This window comes from Plectropomus leopardus, chromosome 22 (assembly GCF_026936395.1).
Source record: "Plectropomus leopardus strain MGB_pleo_1.0 chromosome 22, ASM2693639v1, whole genome shotgun sequence".
Classification (NCBI taxonomy): domain Eukaryota; kingdom Metazoa; phylum Chordata; class Actinopteri; order Perciformes; family Serranidae; genus Plectropomus; species Plectropomus leopardus.
In genome coordinates this window covers 10,979,052-10,996,157 of record NC_142197.1, presented here as the reverse complement: position 1 = coordinate 10,996,157, position 17,106 = coordinate 10,979,052, and the positions used below count along the sequence as shown (strand labels likewise).

Here is a 17,106-nt window from a genome sequence, read left to right as displayed (position 1 = left end):
CCAATGCGGTGCCTTTGTGGTTAGTACTGAAAAGCTGAAAAGGCTGATAGGCCTCGACAAACCGCATTCCTTTTTGTTGCACAGACTAGGTAGAGTGAGCGGGGGAAGACAAGTACACTTGCTCTCCATGAAACAACCACTGTCACTCATGCTACAAATATGACAGCACTCTACAGTCACCAACTTGACACAGCCACATGCATGTTAGGACAACTCACGCTCTCTCTCTCAGCAGCCAAATTCCTATTCAGCAATTTCTCCTCTGTTCAGACAATGGCCTACTAGCCTGTTTAACAGGCAATGAAAGCAGAGAAAGAGACTGCTTGCTGGTGCCTTATACACTGTACTGTCAATAGATGAACAGGCATGAGGTATGCTTTGTGCCATCATATAGCATGGCATTTCTTGCTCTTGTTTTGTTTTTGATGAAGCCAGGACATTTTTTCGCTGGCTTTGAGATACTGCATCCAGAGGACTGTTGCTGCTACAGTGAATATGCGGTGCCGTTTTAATCTGGGATCAAACTGAAAATCCCCTCCCATAAGAGTTCAGTCAAGGTCATACTGGCGATTAGGCAGACTGTCTATAGAGAGACAAACTGAGACAGAGAGAAAAAGAATAGTAGAAATGGAAAAAAGTGGCATACTGTCAACCAACACTGCTCCAGTGAGGTTTTGCTGCAGCCTAACAAGTAATTTTTCCAAAACTCTTACTCCTATATGGTGAAGAGTCTGAGGGCGAAACAGTAACACAGAGGAGACATTCAAACGATGAACTCACTCCTTCCCTAACATGTTCAAGTCATTACAACCCAGCCTTGCAGCCTCCCGTTTTGTCCGCCACATGTGGGACATTGACCTGCCTGCAGCCTGGTGCGGTGCCCAGGCAGACAGCTGGTCTGTCTGAAGCCTGCACACAGAGACGCACAGAGACACACACACACAGAGACATGCACACACACACACACAGACACAGAGGTGAAAATGGAGAGAGGGAGGGTATGAGGGACATATCCACAGGCCTTGAAATAGAGCAGGACTGGCCCAGGTCAGAGCCAGCCTGCCTGGCCACCTGTCCTGCATGAGTTTTCCAAGGAAGTGATGTCAAGGTATTCACAATGTGGATGATATTGGCCAATGACACGCCTCTTAAATTATGTGTGCACCATATTAGCATTCCAACAACACTCGCTGCTAGCACTGTCGTGAAAACATCCTGTATTTACTCCAGCTAAACAACAGTCATTGTGTTGAGTGTAGAGGAAACATTACCATCTATAGGTGATGTTTTTAACCGGTTGCACAGTCCTTGAATATCCTCATAAGATTCCCCAATTTTGCTTAACGCCTCTGCGCCTCTCAGTTCCATAAGGGAGCGCAGTTCTTTGAGCGTGCAGCCGAACTCTCCATCGTGGTTGGCCTCCACCATGGAGTTCTTCACCCCGCTGTACGAGTTGTTCGCCATTGTCTCACCGCCTCCCCACTTGATTGCGAAGCTTTGGCTCGACAGTGGGGGTTAAAATTTTCAAAAAGTGTTGTCCTGGAAAAGCTTAAATCCTCAACAGAGCGAACACAGTGGTAGTTCCCATAAACAGCTGATGGGCCCTTCAGAGGCAGCTGAAGTCATACGGCAGGTAGCAGGGCAGGGATATTAAGAAAAAAAGCCATTTCCCTCAGAGAGCTGAGAGTTCCTAGTCTTTCATGGTGACTGAGGATCACCCACAGAGGCGGAGATCACCATGCATGCAGATCTGAAAGAGAAGAGCAAACATACAAAAAATGTCATTTGTAACGCTACAAAGTGTTAACTCACGTACAGCAGGGTTTCCTGTGCATTTATTAATATCACACTGATAACTAACGGCTGATATTCTAAAAATAAGGATAATAAGTCTTCTTTAAGGACGAATAGAAACATAGAAACATAGCTTTACTTTGCCCATGACTTCTAATACAGCTGTGTTCTCACAAGCAAGCAGTCAAGTTACAAGTGTTAAGGTGGCTATTTTAGGTGACCTTCACTGTAAGGGTTGATTATTTCAGAATACCAGTCATATCTATACTAATTTTGGTCTATTTGAATCAAAGGTATATTTTTATGTTATTGGAATACCACCCTCTGAGTCATCACCCTTAGTTGTTGTCGTCCTATTATCGACCGTATATGTTCACTCTGATACTTTATGAGAGTTCTCTGGTATTTTATGTAATATGTTTGTTACCGTTCTGGTTTCTTTCCCTTCCTGTTAACATACAGCAACAGTACACCAGCACAGACACTTCTGTCTAAACATTTTTCTGCTGCATAAAAGCAAACATGGAAACCCTTAGACAAAACCACTTGGCAGCTGAGACAAGTAGCAAAGTAATTAGCAAAACTGCCCACAGCCATTGCCAAGAGATTTCGATTAGCTGTACTTGAGTTGTAATAAAATAATAATAATTTTGTCATCTGGACAAAACTCTTGTCAAGTAATGTGCACTCTGCTCTCAGTGCGTGAGCAGAGTGGAGCATTAGCATTCAGTAATCACTCGGCTCTGAGCTGCTTGCAGGGTTTTTCCTGCATAGAAATTCAAAAACGTCCCTTTCCCCTCTGCAATGTTTATCTACTGTTAATACAAACTCAAGTGACAGTGGAGTAAAGGGCTTCAGCTGCAGAATCACCCTGTTTCTGGCCTTTGTTGAAACTAAATTGACTCACTGCATTTGGTTGTATTCACTTAATCATAATAATAATAATAACCACAAAAAAACTTTCAACTATTCAAGATATATTTTATGGTGAGTATACTCCTTTCTGATTGGCTGAAGGGTATGTGTTAAAACTACTTAATGCACATAAGATGCAAGCTTTACCACTGGTTAGAACTCATTTGCTGGTGAGCAGTTGGTAACCTACTTATTGTCATATAACAGCAGCAAGCCTGGTCAACCACAGGACAAAACTACCTGTTCAACAAAATGTTACGTCTTATATGGTTGCACCTACTCTATGATTCACTTTAAAATACACTGTGCTAGTCTTAAAGGGCAACTTATTTGTAGACAGACAACACGGGTAACTGGGTCTATAGCTATTACTGAAGTAAGCAGGGAAAATTACACATATGCTCTAAATGGAACTAGAGGTGGTAAATCGGTTAACCTTTGAATGGATAAACATGGCCGTCTGTAGATTAATTTAGCTAATTTTTTTGTTTAGTGGTACTCCTGACACTATGCTGTAAGACAATTAAGCTAATAAGGTATTCATGCTACAATGGTTTGCTTGACCCAACCAGTCTGTATTACGCACCGTCTAAGTTAAGTGGGAACGAGCTAGCAGGACCACTCAGGCATTACGACAGGTAATACCATCCCAACAGCAGCCACCAGCCAAATGCTGGTAAAATATGCAAGAGGCTGGTGGATTTGCTTAACTCACCAGTCAAAAAAAATTATCTACTGAATGGCTAATAGATTTTGGACTCCACCAGCCATAGTGGCAGGTGGACAAAATAGTAAATTTCCAACCCTGGTCCAAACCCATGGTGGTTGCAACAGAAACACTGCGCCCACGCTCCAGTAGGCCTGTTAAGTGGATAATTTTTAGCCCAAAGACCCCTTTAATATTGTGAATTATCACCGTTAGCTCTGTTAGCACCATCAGCATGGCTACTGGCATTAACATCAATGCTAACGGGGTTCAAAATGATCCCAGTAAATGCTTTAGTATTTTCATTCATATTTAGCATGCATTTTAATATGAGTTACAAAGTCGATTTTTTACCGTCACCATCCATATGCTGTACGATTTATGTTGATCATGAGCATATTTTAATAGGTCTCCTTTCCCCCCTCTCCACTACCACAGAGGACTGCCACTTCTATGTGAAAAGCAAAGTTCTTACCTTTAGATACAGAGTAAGAAATTACAATTACTTCACACACTATATGGCCAATCTGCATGATAAAGTACAGCAGTTTTCTCCTCTAGTTCTAGGTAAAGCGTCACAGTCAAATCCATACAAGTCATATCCATAAGATGCATGTCATTCCCAGAACACTGTATCACAGCACCCCACCATGTCAAGCAACATATAGTCAGTGTCATTAAAAAAATCAGAATCAAAAGCCACCAGCTTCCCTGCAATGTTGACTGGTGGGGGTAACGTAGTGAGCAGAGACAAAGTGACTGATTACCTCAGGAAAAGCCTTCTGTTTAATCTAATTAAGACTATCTGTGGCATCAGGGAGCTCCATGGTGCTCTACATGGGAGAGTCCACTCTAATGAGAGGCTGCTGTCCATTCAGCTTTAATCAGCCTCACACAAGGAGGCTGATTCATTCATGACAACCAAGTTGATAGGAGTTTGTCTTGGTAATGCTCAGATAGAAACAGAAACTCAGGACTACGAGCACACGACATCACAATGCAATCAAAAGGTTTAAAGGGGGGCTTGATTTGATACATAGTTAAAACCACAGGGGACAAAAGTAAGTTATTGGAAAGATTCAAAAAGATGAGCTTTATTTCTGGAACATAGACTGTGGGTGGAAAGCCATGTCAGACTATAATTTGTACTGCACAGGGAACCTGGACCATCTGATCCATAAAGAAAGGCACCAGTACAAGACGACAGGAGCGTTTTTCCTTTTCTGGTGAAAAATGCTGCAGTTATCTCAGCTGGGGAGGTTTGACTCACTTTCTGCATTTCTGGCTATAGCAAAGACAAAAACAAGATTTTCAGAACACCAATCATCTGTCTTCACGCCAAACAGGACTACAAACTCCAAACAAACATCTAATACTCAAAATATGTTAGAACTTTAAATTGGGACACAGATGCAGAGGGAGAGAAAAATGTAGCCTTTATTATTGCTCGCTGCACAAATGAATGTTTGCAGCTTATTCCATTGAGATTCTTGGAAACTATTCTGTCACATGTCGAGATTCTATTTGGAGCCATCTGCCATGGAAAACGGGACAGAATTTATTATTTATTACACAGCATAATTGCAGGGTCGGGTGTATTACTGAGGTGGGATACATCGCAAAGATCCCTATTTTGAAGAGGAAATACTCTTGTACCTCTTGTAGTGACCACAGGTTTAGAGTCAGGTCTTCAATGCATGTAGACATCTCACCTTATCTTTTGACATTTATTGTGTATGTCTTTATCTATTATTTTTCCACACTAATATCCACAAATAATACAAAAAGGCATTTTCTTGGGGACTGTAATGTCAAACCAACCATTCAAAAATATCTACATGAGGTTCAACTCTCCATAGCCAAAGCTGAAACCTATGGACAGCAAGGCAAACCACACCTCTCACAGCATGTGCCAGTGACAGTTATGAGTCAGGTCAGTCATGCTGGTGCACCTGTCCCTCCATCATGATATATTAAAACGGTGTCCTGGAGGGCGCAGTATCCTAGAACCTTTGAGATGGACATAAAATTATACTGCAAAGTGTGTACAACATACACCCCGATAAGTGACACTACGTCAAGTTAGCACATACCACCAGACCCCAAGGCTAGACAAGCACCAAAACTTCAAACAAAAAGAGCAGGTAGCTCAACCGCGTGATGAGGTGGGAGCCTGCAAGAGCTGATACACCTTTTGAAGGGTCGATGAACATGGCGAGATTAATGACGCCAAATTTTCAACCAACCATAGTCGATGCCTGGTCGCCAGCTTGGCAGCAACTTTTAAGTTAGTGTTGAGACCAACCTGCATAAAATTCTATGGAAACTGAATATTAACAACACATTTATTTTTCGTGTTATTGCAATATTAAGTAAGCATAATATTCCATTTTAGGTTGTTATTTTAAAAAAGAGCTTTTTAGAAAAAAATGTCTCTTATTTTCTTAGCCTGTTTGGAATAATTTAAAAAACTGTGATGTATTTTTACTAATATGATAAAGTAAAATCCCTTAATGACAACGCTGAAACTGCTGGGCTCTAACATGCATATTTTGGTTTCATATTAAAACTATTACTACTATAACACTATTAAAACACGCTATTTACCTCACTGGTTAGAGATTTTTTTCCCCATATGTCTGACTGTTTCAGCTAAAAACAACTTTACTTTATAGAATATAAAACTGGATAAAAAAAAAAAAGAAAGACTTGTCCACTTGTAATGGATTAAGCCTATCACCAGTTCACCTTGTAGACATCCCAACACCCTTTCGCATCCAGGGACAAGAGTTTTTGCTTTCAAGCCTTTGAGTTCCTTGTGCCTAACAGTAGCACTTTGACAAAACCCAACAAAATGACAAGAAAATTTCAGGAGTCATGTGTCATTTTGCAGCTTACATAAACATGTGGCTCTGTAAATGTGCAAATGGTCTTAAAATAGTAGGAATAATTCACTTGCCTTGGGTACCACATGGGCAGAGGACATGTGCAGCCTATAGTAATGCATGCAATTCTCTGCCTTCTCCATGCCCCTGTCTTCATGTCTCACTCTATGAGCCCTCTCCCACATTCACAACCCCTAACCCCACGAGCAGCAACAACGCCAAGATGAAGGAAGTGCCAACATTTGCTGCGCTGCGACAGTTTCGGGTTGCGGAGCAGGTCACATGTCACAACAGTGGAAAATCATTGTGATTGGATCTCCAAGCCAACAGCTGGCATGGTATGGTTGAATGACAGAGGCTAAGGTTAACCCTTTCCACACAACAGCAGCAAAACCAGAGCTCAGCAGGAATATGAGGTGGTTTCCAGAGTCTGGTAAGTCACAAGTCTCCTCGCTACCAAAGTCACACATTAGACGCACACTGGATTCCCTACCCAGAAGGCAAGTGGTAACAAGTGGATCGGACAACAGTGGAGGGCATCTCAGAAATATACTCATGTCTTTGTTTCCATGCTAAGGAAACCCTCTGGCAGTTCATGCACCTCTATGTGCCAACAACTTGATGCAAGTCAAGGATAGCAATTCTAGGGATCCCTCTGCAACAGAGCTGCCTAATGCGAGGGTTGGTATTTTTAGCTTCCCCCAGACTGCCCCCTCCCCCCACTGCTAGCCGTTGCTGAACTGGGTCAGGCCATGTAAATGTGGAGGGTACAAAGCAGAGACACCCAGCCCTCCTTGTGCTGCATGGTTCGCAGCTGAGAGCGCCACTTCATCCCACAGACTGGAACCTCTACACAGCGCTCAGACGCTGTGAGGCTGCCAATTCAACGAACGTGCAGTCAGAGGTGTCACCATCAACACGCTTTCCCTCTTCCGCTCTTCTTATTTAATTTATGGAGGGACATATAGTCTAATGTCTAATGATAAGAAATTGAATGCAAATTAATTTCATTTTTTAACTGAGCCTGCGGCAGATGTTTTTCTGTTGTGTCACATCAATTTTGTGCAGGCTCAAAACAACTGTGTCTTGTCACTCTGGGGACAATAGAGATCGTGTTTGGGACAAGCACCTCGGTATTAATGCATAATGCTACATTGTAAACAACAAATCCATATTGAGTAGAGCTACATTAGGATGCATTTTAGCTATATTCAAGAAAAAATTAGTTCTGGGTAAACATGCAATAAAATGTTATCATGATGTGTTCAAATGGAATATTTTAAAATTGAGTTTTTGTTGAAAATTTTGATGAATGCAGTTATTTGACAGAAAGAATTGTTGATGTTGTAACAGCGATAAAAAAAAATACATATCAAAGAGAGAGAATTATGACTGACACACACACAGAGATATATATAGTATACAGGATTTTGAAGCAGTTATCATTTTCCAAGATATTTTTTATGCGAAAGAAGATTATATATCAAAATAGTATAAGACGTTTTTCTGGTTGAATTGTGCTGATTCAAAGGTAGTCTAAAGAAGGGCTTAATGACTTAAACACAGTTCAGTTAAATTTCAAAAATTGAAAAATGTCATTGTTCACTTGGAACAAAAGGAGAAACAAATAACAATGAAAACAAAATAAACAAAAAAGTATAAATATTAGCAGTCGACCAAATCTTTATTTTAAAAATTGGTATTGGCCCAGCATTTTACAATCAGTTCATCCCTAGTTCTTGTTAAACGTGAAATTTTGCAATGAAAAAAATACACATGATGTGAAAGCTGGACTCTGAATTGAAATCACTGTAAACCTCATCAATGCACTGTGTAAGATGTCACACAAAGTTTACAGTATTCCAGTGTTTCTTCACATCAGTACAGCTTCTAATCATTGTGACAATGGCTGTGTAAATAATGAGAGGTCATATGATGCAATCATGCACTTCTCATGTGCTCAACTATTTCCAGGTATTACTGAGTCTTAAAAGACTAAACTATTGTTAAAGGTACAATATTATAAACAAAACACCTTTTCCCCCCGCATCATTAATTCTTTTTTTCAGGACCAAATATACTATAACATTTTAAATAGTAATAAGATTTTTCACAGTCTTGGCACTGTCAGTACTGTAGAGTCATCTTTAAACCGTGACTGTGAAAATATTATAATATTTTTCCCTCGGAGGACAGAAAACCAGGCGGGATGGTTTTATTTAGCCGTTACAGAGTCCTTCATGTCCAAAGGATGGAAAATATTTCAAAATGAAGCATCTTTCATCGAGCCACTTTGAAGATGAGAGGCTCTATGTGTTCTTTGTTATGTGTGATTCTACATTGCAGCTCGGTGGCCTGAGGTCCTGCTGCCCTGCCATTTGCTGCCACAGTCTGACCTTGCTGTCTTTACCATTACAATTCCAGGATGCACTAGAGATGAGCATTAAAGTAATTTCACCAAGATTTGCGGTAGGGAATGCAATTTGTGATAGCCAAACATGTATGTACACAATGCTATTATAGACTAAGGTAGAAGTAAATCAAGTCTGAAAGCTAATGCTGGCTCGGGCTGGGTTGCTACACAGCACTTTCATATTGATCTGCTGTAAGTCAGCCAAAACTGTAAATGTTAACATTATTTTTACCCCCAAAGACTGTATCATAATACATTTCAGACCAGTGCTTTGAGGCCAAATAACATCTACAGTCACATTGGCTACCTTTATCCCTCAGGAGGGGTTCAATCTAACCATCTGTGCTTTCACTGTCAGTGAAACTGCATTCACTGCGACTAAGCCACTGCTGTAATGGCAGCGTCACCAAAAAGCCAAAGGCCAAAGACAAATATCTGATGGTGGATTTTTCTTAAGTTTAGGGATGCATGATAATATCAGCAAGTCATCAGTACTAATATTGGCATAACGGCATCAATTATTGGCCAAATAAGTTGTTATGTGGTGGTTTGTCGACCAAAAATCTAATGTTGGGCATCCCTACTAAAGTTTGTAAGCAATGTGCTCTAAAAAGAAACCTGAAATCTCACCTTTAAGATGTAATTTTTCTATTTTAGTGCCACTCAAATAAAGTCATCAATAGGGGTGGGTGCTGAAATCTATACTTTTACGGCACAGACTGAATTGCTTTGATACCACCTAGAATCAAAAGATGCACGATCCACGATATGAGCATGCAGTATGTTACACTAAGAAACAAGGCTTGTGTGTGTGTGTGTGTGTGTGTGTGTGTGTGTGTGTGTGTTGTTGTATGTTAAGAAGCTCCACTATAGTGTGATTTTCAGAAAACAAATGTTAAAGTACAGATAAAAATGCAGTTCCATTTTATCAGGCTTGATACCTACAGCGCAAAATGCAGGTAGGAGGATGCTTCACGTTCAAGCGCAAGAACGGACCACAGCCATCTTCTGATAATTCAGGTCCACCTAATGTCACAGAGACTCGTCCAAAATCTTCACCACCAGATTCCCCCTTATTTATGATTACTGAGAGAGTGCTATGATGAATGGGATCTTAGCAAGTAATGATAAAGAAACATAAAAATACAGCTGACTTGTTGATGGTTGTTTACTAAAGTTTGTTACTGTAACTGGTACAGCAACCTAAACTGGGACCCATGTTAAGATATCTTGTGCTGAAACATATAACTAAAGAGTTATAACAGACAATTATTTTCTATGTGGTGGAAATGCTTTGAGGGAGTAAAATGCCAAAGACTTGAAATTTAACACTAAAGATTTGTAGTGCAACGTGTAATGTACCGGTATTAAATTTTTTTTGACAATACCTAGCCTTAGTCACTCAGGTTATGATCATTATAAAATAACTCATGCAATGGGAGTTCTGGAAGTCTGGGAAGAGACCTGTATGGGTATTCAATGTTTCCTCATACCCCTTTTCCACCAAATTAGCTCTGTTTCTTGAGCTTGTTCCGTTGAGAACTCTTATAACCTTGGTGCTATCTCGTGAACCAGCCCATATTTCCACTACAAACTAGGGGTGTGCCATTTCCTACAGTCCATTATAATACCGGTATAATTTCAGATCAGAAAAACTCCTATCATGAAAATGGCAATATTTTGACTTGTAATAATGCCGTCATACTGTTACATACAGCAACAAGCAGGCTGAAAGCAAAACTATGTATGTTACTTGTATGTTATTGAAATTAATAATGAACAATTCTCAGGTTTTTTGTCATAATGTCAAAAATATTTTTTTTAAAATACCCTGAAATATCCTGATGTTATTTTACAGCCATATCACCCAGCCTACTACTAGCAACACTTTTTTCCAGTGATATCTCCATTTTTGTCCTCAACATCTTCTCTTTCAACCTCTAGAGCATAACACACCCACTGATGTAGTCATTGTTCACATTAACGGTCAAGGAAAACCTGCTATTTTCTTGTTCCAGTTGGTAAGCAACTTCTCAGGGTTACAGACTTATTTATTTTTGGTCAAAATGTTCAAAACGGTTCAACACTAGGTGCGGAAACTGGAACAAAACCAGTTCCGTGATGGTGGAAAAGGGGTATCATTGGCTACAACAGTGTGACACGGTAGTCACTGGCTTTTCTCTACTGGCCTGGTGGCAGATATTCAAATACTACTACAATGGCATTTTGGATGTGTGGAGGAGATTACGCTGAAACTAATCTGAAGTCTGGCAGTATTAGTTTTGTTTTATAATGTTGACGGTATAAAGTTTAATCATGAGTGGTTATTGCAAATTCTATAGAGATCTGCAGACACTAATAAGACAGCCACATCTCCGAACCCTGCTTTTGAAATAATGTAATTTTAATCAGTGGCACGTCAAGCTATGAAGCCCACCAGCTTTCCAGAAATGCCAAAACTAACATAATAAATGTCTGCTAGACTGACTAGTAGCATAGTTAGACCTTCTAGCTGTCTTGATGACTAATTCATGATATTCTGCAGTGTGTGCCTTTGAATTGTTTTAGTGGGCAGGATCAGAGTTTATCCAATTAGTTTTGCCAATTTTTCAAATTATATTCCCCTTAAGCAAATTAATTTCAGTCACACCAGTGAAGTGCCTTTCTACTGCTTTATAGGCCTTATTTAAATGAATAAGTAGTAATGCAAGAGTCAAACTCTATGTAGCCTAAAACCACTGTTACGAATAACCTTGGACTTACAATGCACACAAAGAAAGAAAGATAAGCAAAATTTCACAGGTAAATAGTCCCATAAACATTTTGTACTTCTGCATGGTAAAAAAGCAGACTCTATTTAGCTTTCCACATCAATGTCACCTTAGATTAATGACCTACAGTGCCTTGCTCTTTATTATATTGCTTTCTACTAGGGAGTTAATTTTTTAAAACTGAAATACAGCCTAAAATGATGAAAAAAGTTGTTGCTATTAACAATATTATTTAATTTTGGAGGCTATGCTAAGTGACTGCAGTGCAGAACATGACAATGGCATTAGTGGACATATCAAGCAGCTGTAAGGGAGACTCATCCGTGATGAGTTGGGGACAGTCTTGACAGGCGAGAACTGCCTGGAAGAAAGTGTACTCAGTATACTGCATTACTTCGCAGTGACTATGTGACTGCTAAAAACTCCTGTGCTGTGAGAAGCAAACAGCACTTATTTTAACAGCAAGCTGTGATGATAGATTTGTAGAAATCATCCTCTTCAGCATGGCTAATTAACCTCATGAGCACTGAATAAAGGACATCATGTTGTAGCCTTTAAAGGTCGCTGGTCTTAAAATGTGAGTAAAACACTATCAGCCTAGGAGGTCAAAAGATCTTACATGTGAGATTCAACCATTTTCCTCAGCAATTTACACAACAAGCGTAAAAAATACTGACTCATATCCTTCAGGGCAAGCGGTACTGTCAATAGTCAGCCATTATGAAAAAGCGTGGTAAAGCAAGGAATAAGAAAGGATATTTTTGGCATTCTTGAGTGACAGCGACAGTCTGAGTTCAAAGGGCTCAGACACAGCAACAGATAGTGTTACTGATGGTTTAAGTGAATCATTGAACAAACGCTGAGTCTATATGCTGAGCCAGACAGCCTTAATAAAATACCACTCATTGCTGTATATTATTTGTATACTGTAGTAACATAAAAAAAAAATCAGACATAGTAACTGAATGCTACAACTGTCATTGCATTACGCATACACCCTGCAACAAGGTATCCTGACCGTAATGCTCAGCCATGGAATAGCTTATCTGATATTATATTATGTAATACATCTACAATTACTACACTACAGTGACTGGCACACCTTGTCTCATTGAATCACAGTCTATTCAATTTGAGCTCAATTCAAATTCATTTTGATAAAATGGCAACACTATATCTGCAATCCACTGTTGGATCACAAGTCGTTACACAAACACAGGAAGACACTGCTGGCGCTGCAGCAAACCGGGTGCTATTTAATTGGATAAGGAGTGATCCCTTCAAGTAGACACCAAAAGGTGCTCAGCTGCTGCACTCACACATCAACCTGGAAACTTGCAGGCGATGTTAAGCAAAACTACACTACACTGTGTATTAAAAGGTCACGAGCGTAACGTTTATTGACATGTAGTAGGTGGAAAGCTTTGGAAATATGAATTGCTTTACCGTTATGGGAATTTAAAGCGACATGATACGTTCAACGTCTTATGGAATCGCGTGCTGGTCATGAAGTGAACGTTTTTCTTAAAATAGTTTAAAATAGCTTGCACTGATGAGATCTAGCTTGATAGGTAGCTTGACTTGATTAAAAAATGGCTTTACGTTACAGCTAAAGGCTGAGTTCATAATAAGGCAAGAGACGCAAATCAAAGGGGAAACGCAATTCGACATAACACGGGGAAACGCCGAATGGATGTTTAACTTTGACACCATTTCTGGTTGCTAAACGGCGTTGCTTTTTAAAATCACATTATACATTTACTATATTCACTCTCTAGTGACAGCTTAAAAGCGACCTAAATGTGGCTCTGTGAGCTCCCCGAGTTGTCCGCGTGAGCAGCCGCAGCGCGTGGACTCGAACACTCGGGGAATCTCGTTCCATGTCGGTTAATAACATCAGTAACTAACGTTCAATAACTGACATTATCTCTCCGTTTGTGAATGTGAAATCCACATAACGTTTAACGGGCTGAATGACAGACCGCACTTCATTCTAACTCTGGGTTTGTATGGTACAATGAAATACTGGTAACTTTCTTGTAGGGAGTCTACAATTTAAGCGGCTGGCGTTATTTCACAGGCAGTCTCTCAATCATGAGCCTCAGCGTCTAAACTGCCGTGCACGAGAAGTCCAACGTTAAAAAACACCGTTCCAGGCTAGCGTACAATGTTAGCCAACTAGCTCCCAGGCGTTAGCTTATGCTGATTGCAAAGAAGTGATACACACAAAGGGTACTTCTAAAAGATTGACAAGTCGGGAAACTTAGCCCAGGGTAATGCAGAAGTCTGAATAAACTAAGCACAATTAAAGAAAAGCTGGCAGCATCCCGGCTTATTAGCTACCTGGGTTGGAAACCGAGACGCCCAATGTCAGTATCTCTCCCAAGATATAACGTTGGCTAACGATGTTAGCTTGGTAGAAAGCTAACTAACCAAGGCAGCCACCCACCGGTGGCTGGCCCTCGTAGATCATTGCACGCAAAAATGAAGACTTATCCGGTTTTCTGTGCAACGTCTAAAACACCAGAGAAGCAACCCTTGTCTTGTGGCATTTTGTCGCGCTAGCGTAGAAAATATAACCAAAAATACTCACTCCGTACTCTGAAGAGCACCCCAGGTCCCTTTCTCTCTGTAACTCCCCCTCAGTCTCACCAAAGACTAGACTCTCTCCCCTGATCTGAGGTAAGATCCCGCCCACTGCACTGTCACAACCACAAACCAACGGCTGCACCCGGAGCAGGCAAGATAGTTCCCCTCCCCTATTACATGGCCTCAACGTAAAGAATAAATGAAATGATAATTTTTTTTAAATAAAAAATGTAATAATGTAATACTACATTTTCTAGACTGTAACTTATCGATGCAAACATTATTGTAATAGTCGATTTGAAAACATAGAAATGAACTCAATCTGGACTTACTATAGGTTAACAAATATTTAGTCGGCAATAAGATCAGTGAAGTGTATTTCACAATTTTACAGTTAATATATCCAACAAATCATTTTTAAACATAGATTTTTAAGATTAATTTACAAATAAAAGATTATTTTCTTATTAATGGAAAAATGACTTGATCATATTTTTATTTTGAATCCTCTCTTTTTTATATGCAAATGGTCTAAAAGGAAACCCAATATCCACCACTTCCAGGATGAACTGAAACTGTACTTTGAGTAACTGAAAGGACCGACAAATACAAAAGCCACTAGGACTTAAAAACCTCGTTTTATTTTTGTGCACATGTACCCCTTTTGTTCCATGTTACTCCTTAAATTGTATTTTCCAGCATTCCTGAAATGTTTGAGTGCATAGAAAACCCATGTGCACTCGACTGAAAATTACATGACACGTGCACATCTGTTTATGTAAAATGGTTAACTGGCACGGTGTTAGTCTTAGGTCACCTTAAAATTAGTTATTTTAGCAAACTCAAGATGATTATACATGATTATTTCTAAGTAGTCTCTTGATTAAAATACAACCAGGACATACAGGAAAAAAGTATACAGTATTAAAATGGAAATGTGTCAGAAAAACAACTAACAACTACCACCAATATTTAGTGTATTCTGTCATTCTATTAAACACGTTTTGCAACACTAATCTTCTGACATATTTACACCATATATACTCCATAAGTTGCATTTAAGACATATCCAAAGCTGAATAATGATAGTTGCAGTTACCTAGAAGAACTCTGTTCTGACTTTTTTGGTGTTTTGATGACGAATGATGATGTTCTCTGTATTCTTTATCTCTTCATATTATATAGTAATAAATAAATAAATATATATATCCTAATTACAACTTTGCTTAAAAGAAAAACTTTGAAGGCCTAAGACCTTTGCATGGTATTGAATATGTCCTCTATGAGAATCATAATTTATGTGAAAAGATATCGGACGCAATGTGGGACACAACCGACCAAAGAATAACTTCAGTTTATCTCAGACGAAACCGGAAGTACGCTGCAGGGAATCCTCTCGCCTCGCCTGCTTCCCTTCTGTCACAACACCGCCGGGGACATGTGATGCACGTCAAAAGGAGGATGGGTACGGGCCGCTGGTGTGGATTCCCATTGGCTCAGCCGGCATATCAGTCGCCTATGGAAACGGTTACGTCATGATCCCCTCGTACTCCCTCTTTGCTCCCGTGTCGCTTTATAATAACAGGATTATTCAACCCCCGCCCCCCACCCCCCCACACGCCTCATCATATAATGCAGCCTGTAAAAAGTACACACCGAAACCTCATCGTTTGTGCTGTCTGCCTGTCTGAACTCCACCTCGGCTCTTCCCTCGGCGCCTAATCAAACCTGACGTCATTCTTTCCATGACGTAGCGCTTTTTTTTCTTCTTCTGCGGATTCAATGCCTGTATTCTTCGCCATTCTTTGGTCCTGTTGAGAAGGAGTCACACACACTTGACAATCAGCCTTCCTATTCCCGAGGCCAGCTGTCATTGAAATGCAATGACCTGCAATGCATTACAAAGTAAGCAGAGGTCCATCTTTCCTTTTACCATTCCTTTACACTTCTGCTATGCAATAAAAAATAAACATGGCATTGGATATGGTTTACAATTACTGAGCAGCAAAAATCACCTAGCAGCACTTTGCAAAAGAAGTGTATTTACTATAGCATGAGATGCATATTCCCCGCAGCTGAACAAGTCAATGCATTAGAAATACAGATTGCATGATACAGTGTAGTATAGTGTGCAATATGTGCACGTCAAAGCTGAATAATACATCTGACATCTCAATTATGCAAAAAGCAAGTTGGGTAAAGAAACCTTTTTTTGACTGAAAGGTCCCATTTTGTGAAAATCAGATGTCAATATCTTTTTTTAATTACAAGCACGTGTAGGTGACAAATACTATGAAAGTATCAAAACACTCAGTCCACAGAGAAATGCACACAGTTCATAATGATAAACCGTGACTTCAAACAAGCCGTCAGGGCCTCTGTGAAATTGTGATGTCACAGCTATTACAAGGACGATGTTTTTCTGTAGACTGACGCAGAAAACAGCTTTGCCCTGGTTCCCTCGTGAAAAAGGCCATGGGATTAATCCATTGGATTTTGAATCACTACTGTTCAGCAAAAAAAATCTTCACAAATTAGCACTACTTTCAGGATTTTTGAGGCCTAAATGCAATCGGCAGCAGTAAAAAGCTAATGTTAGGCTATAAAAAAACTACACCACAGTCGCAAGATTTAACGTTGGCATCAGCTCGGCCTGATGACGTTCTGTGGTCTTAATTCACCGCTTGTTAGCAACGACCTTTTTAAAGACATACAAAAGCTTCAAAGTTTACTGTGGGATATTTAATGATGTATTTTATGTCGTAGAACAAAACATGAAAGTCTCTTTGAACTAGAAACTTGAAAATGAACACAATATGGGACCGTTAAGTTTTATGACTACATGATGGACCCCCAGGTAAAAAAAAAGACATGGGTGTTGGTTGATGATAAACAGAAAACAACTCAGGTCGAGGTCAAACCTCAGTGTAATATACTTGCTGTCTTGACATAATGGGATTTATCATTAACACAACAGCCGTAAGTGCACAGAAGCAATTTGTCTCTTCAGATTTGGTAACAGGGGAAAAGTTC

The 17,106-nt window shown here is 39.9% G+C and overlaps 1 protein-coding gene across 3 annotated transcripts in view; it reads right to left on the bottom strand.

The window, feature by feature from the left end:
* The window catches only part of atp2b1a (ATPase plasma membrane Ca2+ transporting 1a), a 52,096-nt gene extending 37,886 nt beyond the window's left edge, over nucleotides 1-14,210 (bottom strand). For all 3 annotated transcript variants that reach the window (XM_088072357.1, XM_042511537.2, XM_088072358.1), the window contains exons 1-2: nucleotides 14,078-14,210; nucleotides 1,272-1,750 (exon numbers count right to left, since the gene is read on the bottom strand). In XM_088072357.1, coding sequence (XP_087928483.1) covers nucleotides 1,272-1,464 — 193 coding nt within the window. In that variant the 5' untranslated portion in view covers nucleotides 1,465-1,750; nucleotides 14,078-14,210. The remainder of the gene's footprint in view (nucleotides 1-1,271; nucleotides 1,751-14,077) is intronic.
* Between the last annotated feature and the right edge of the window lie 2,896 nt (nucleotides 14,211-17,106).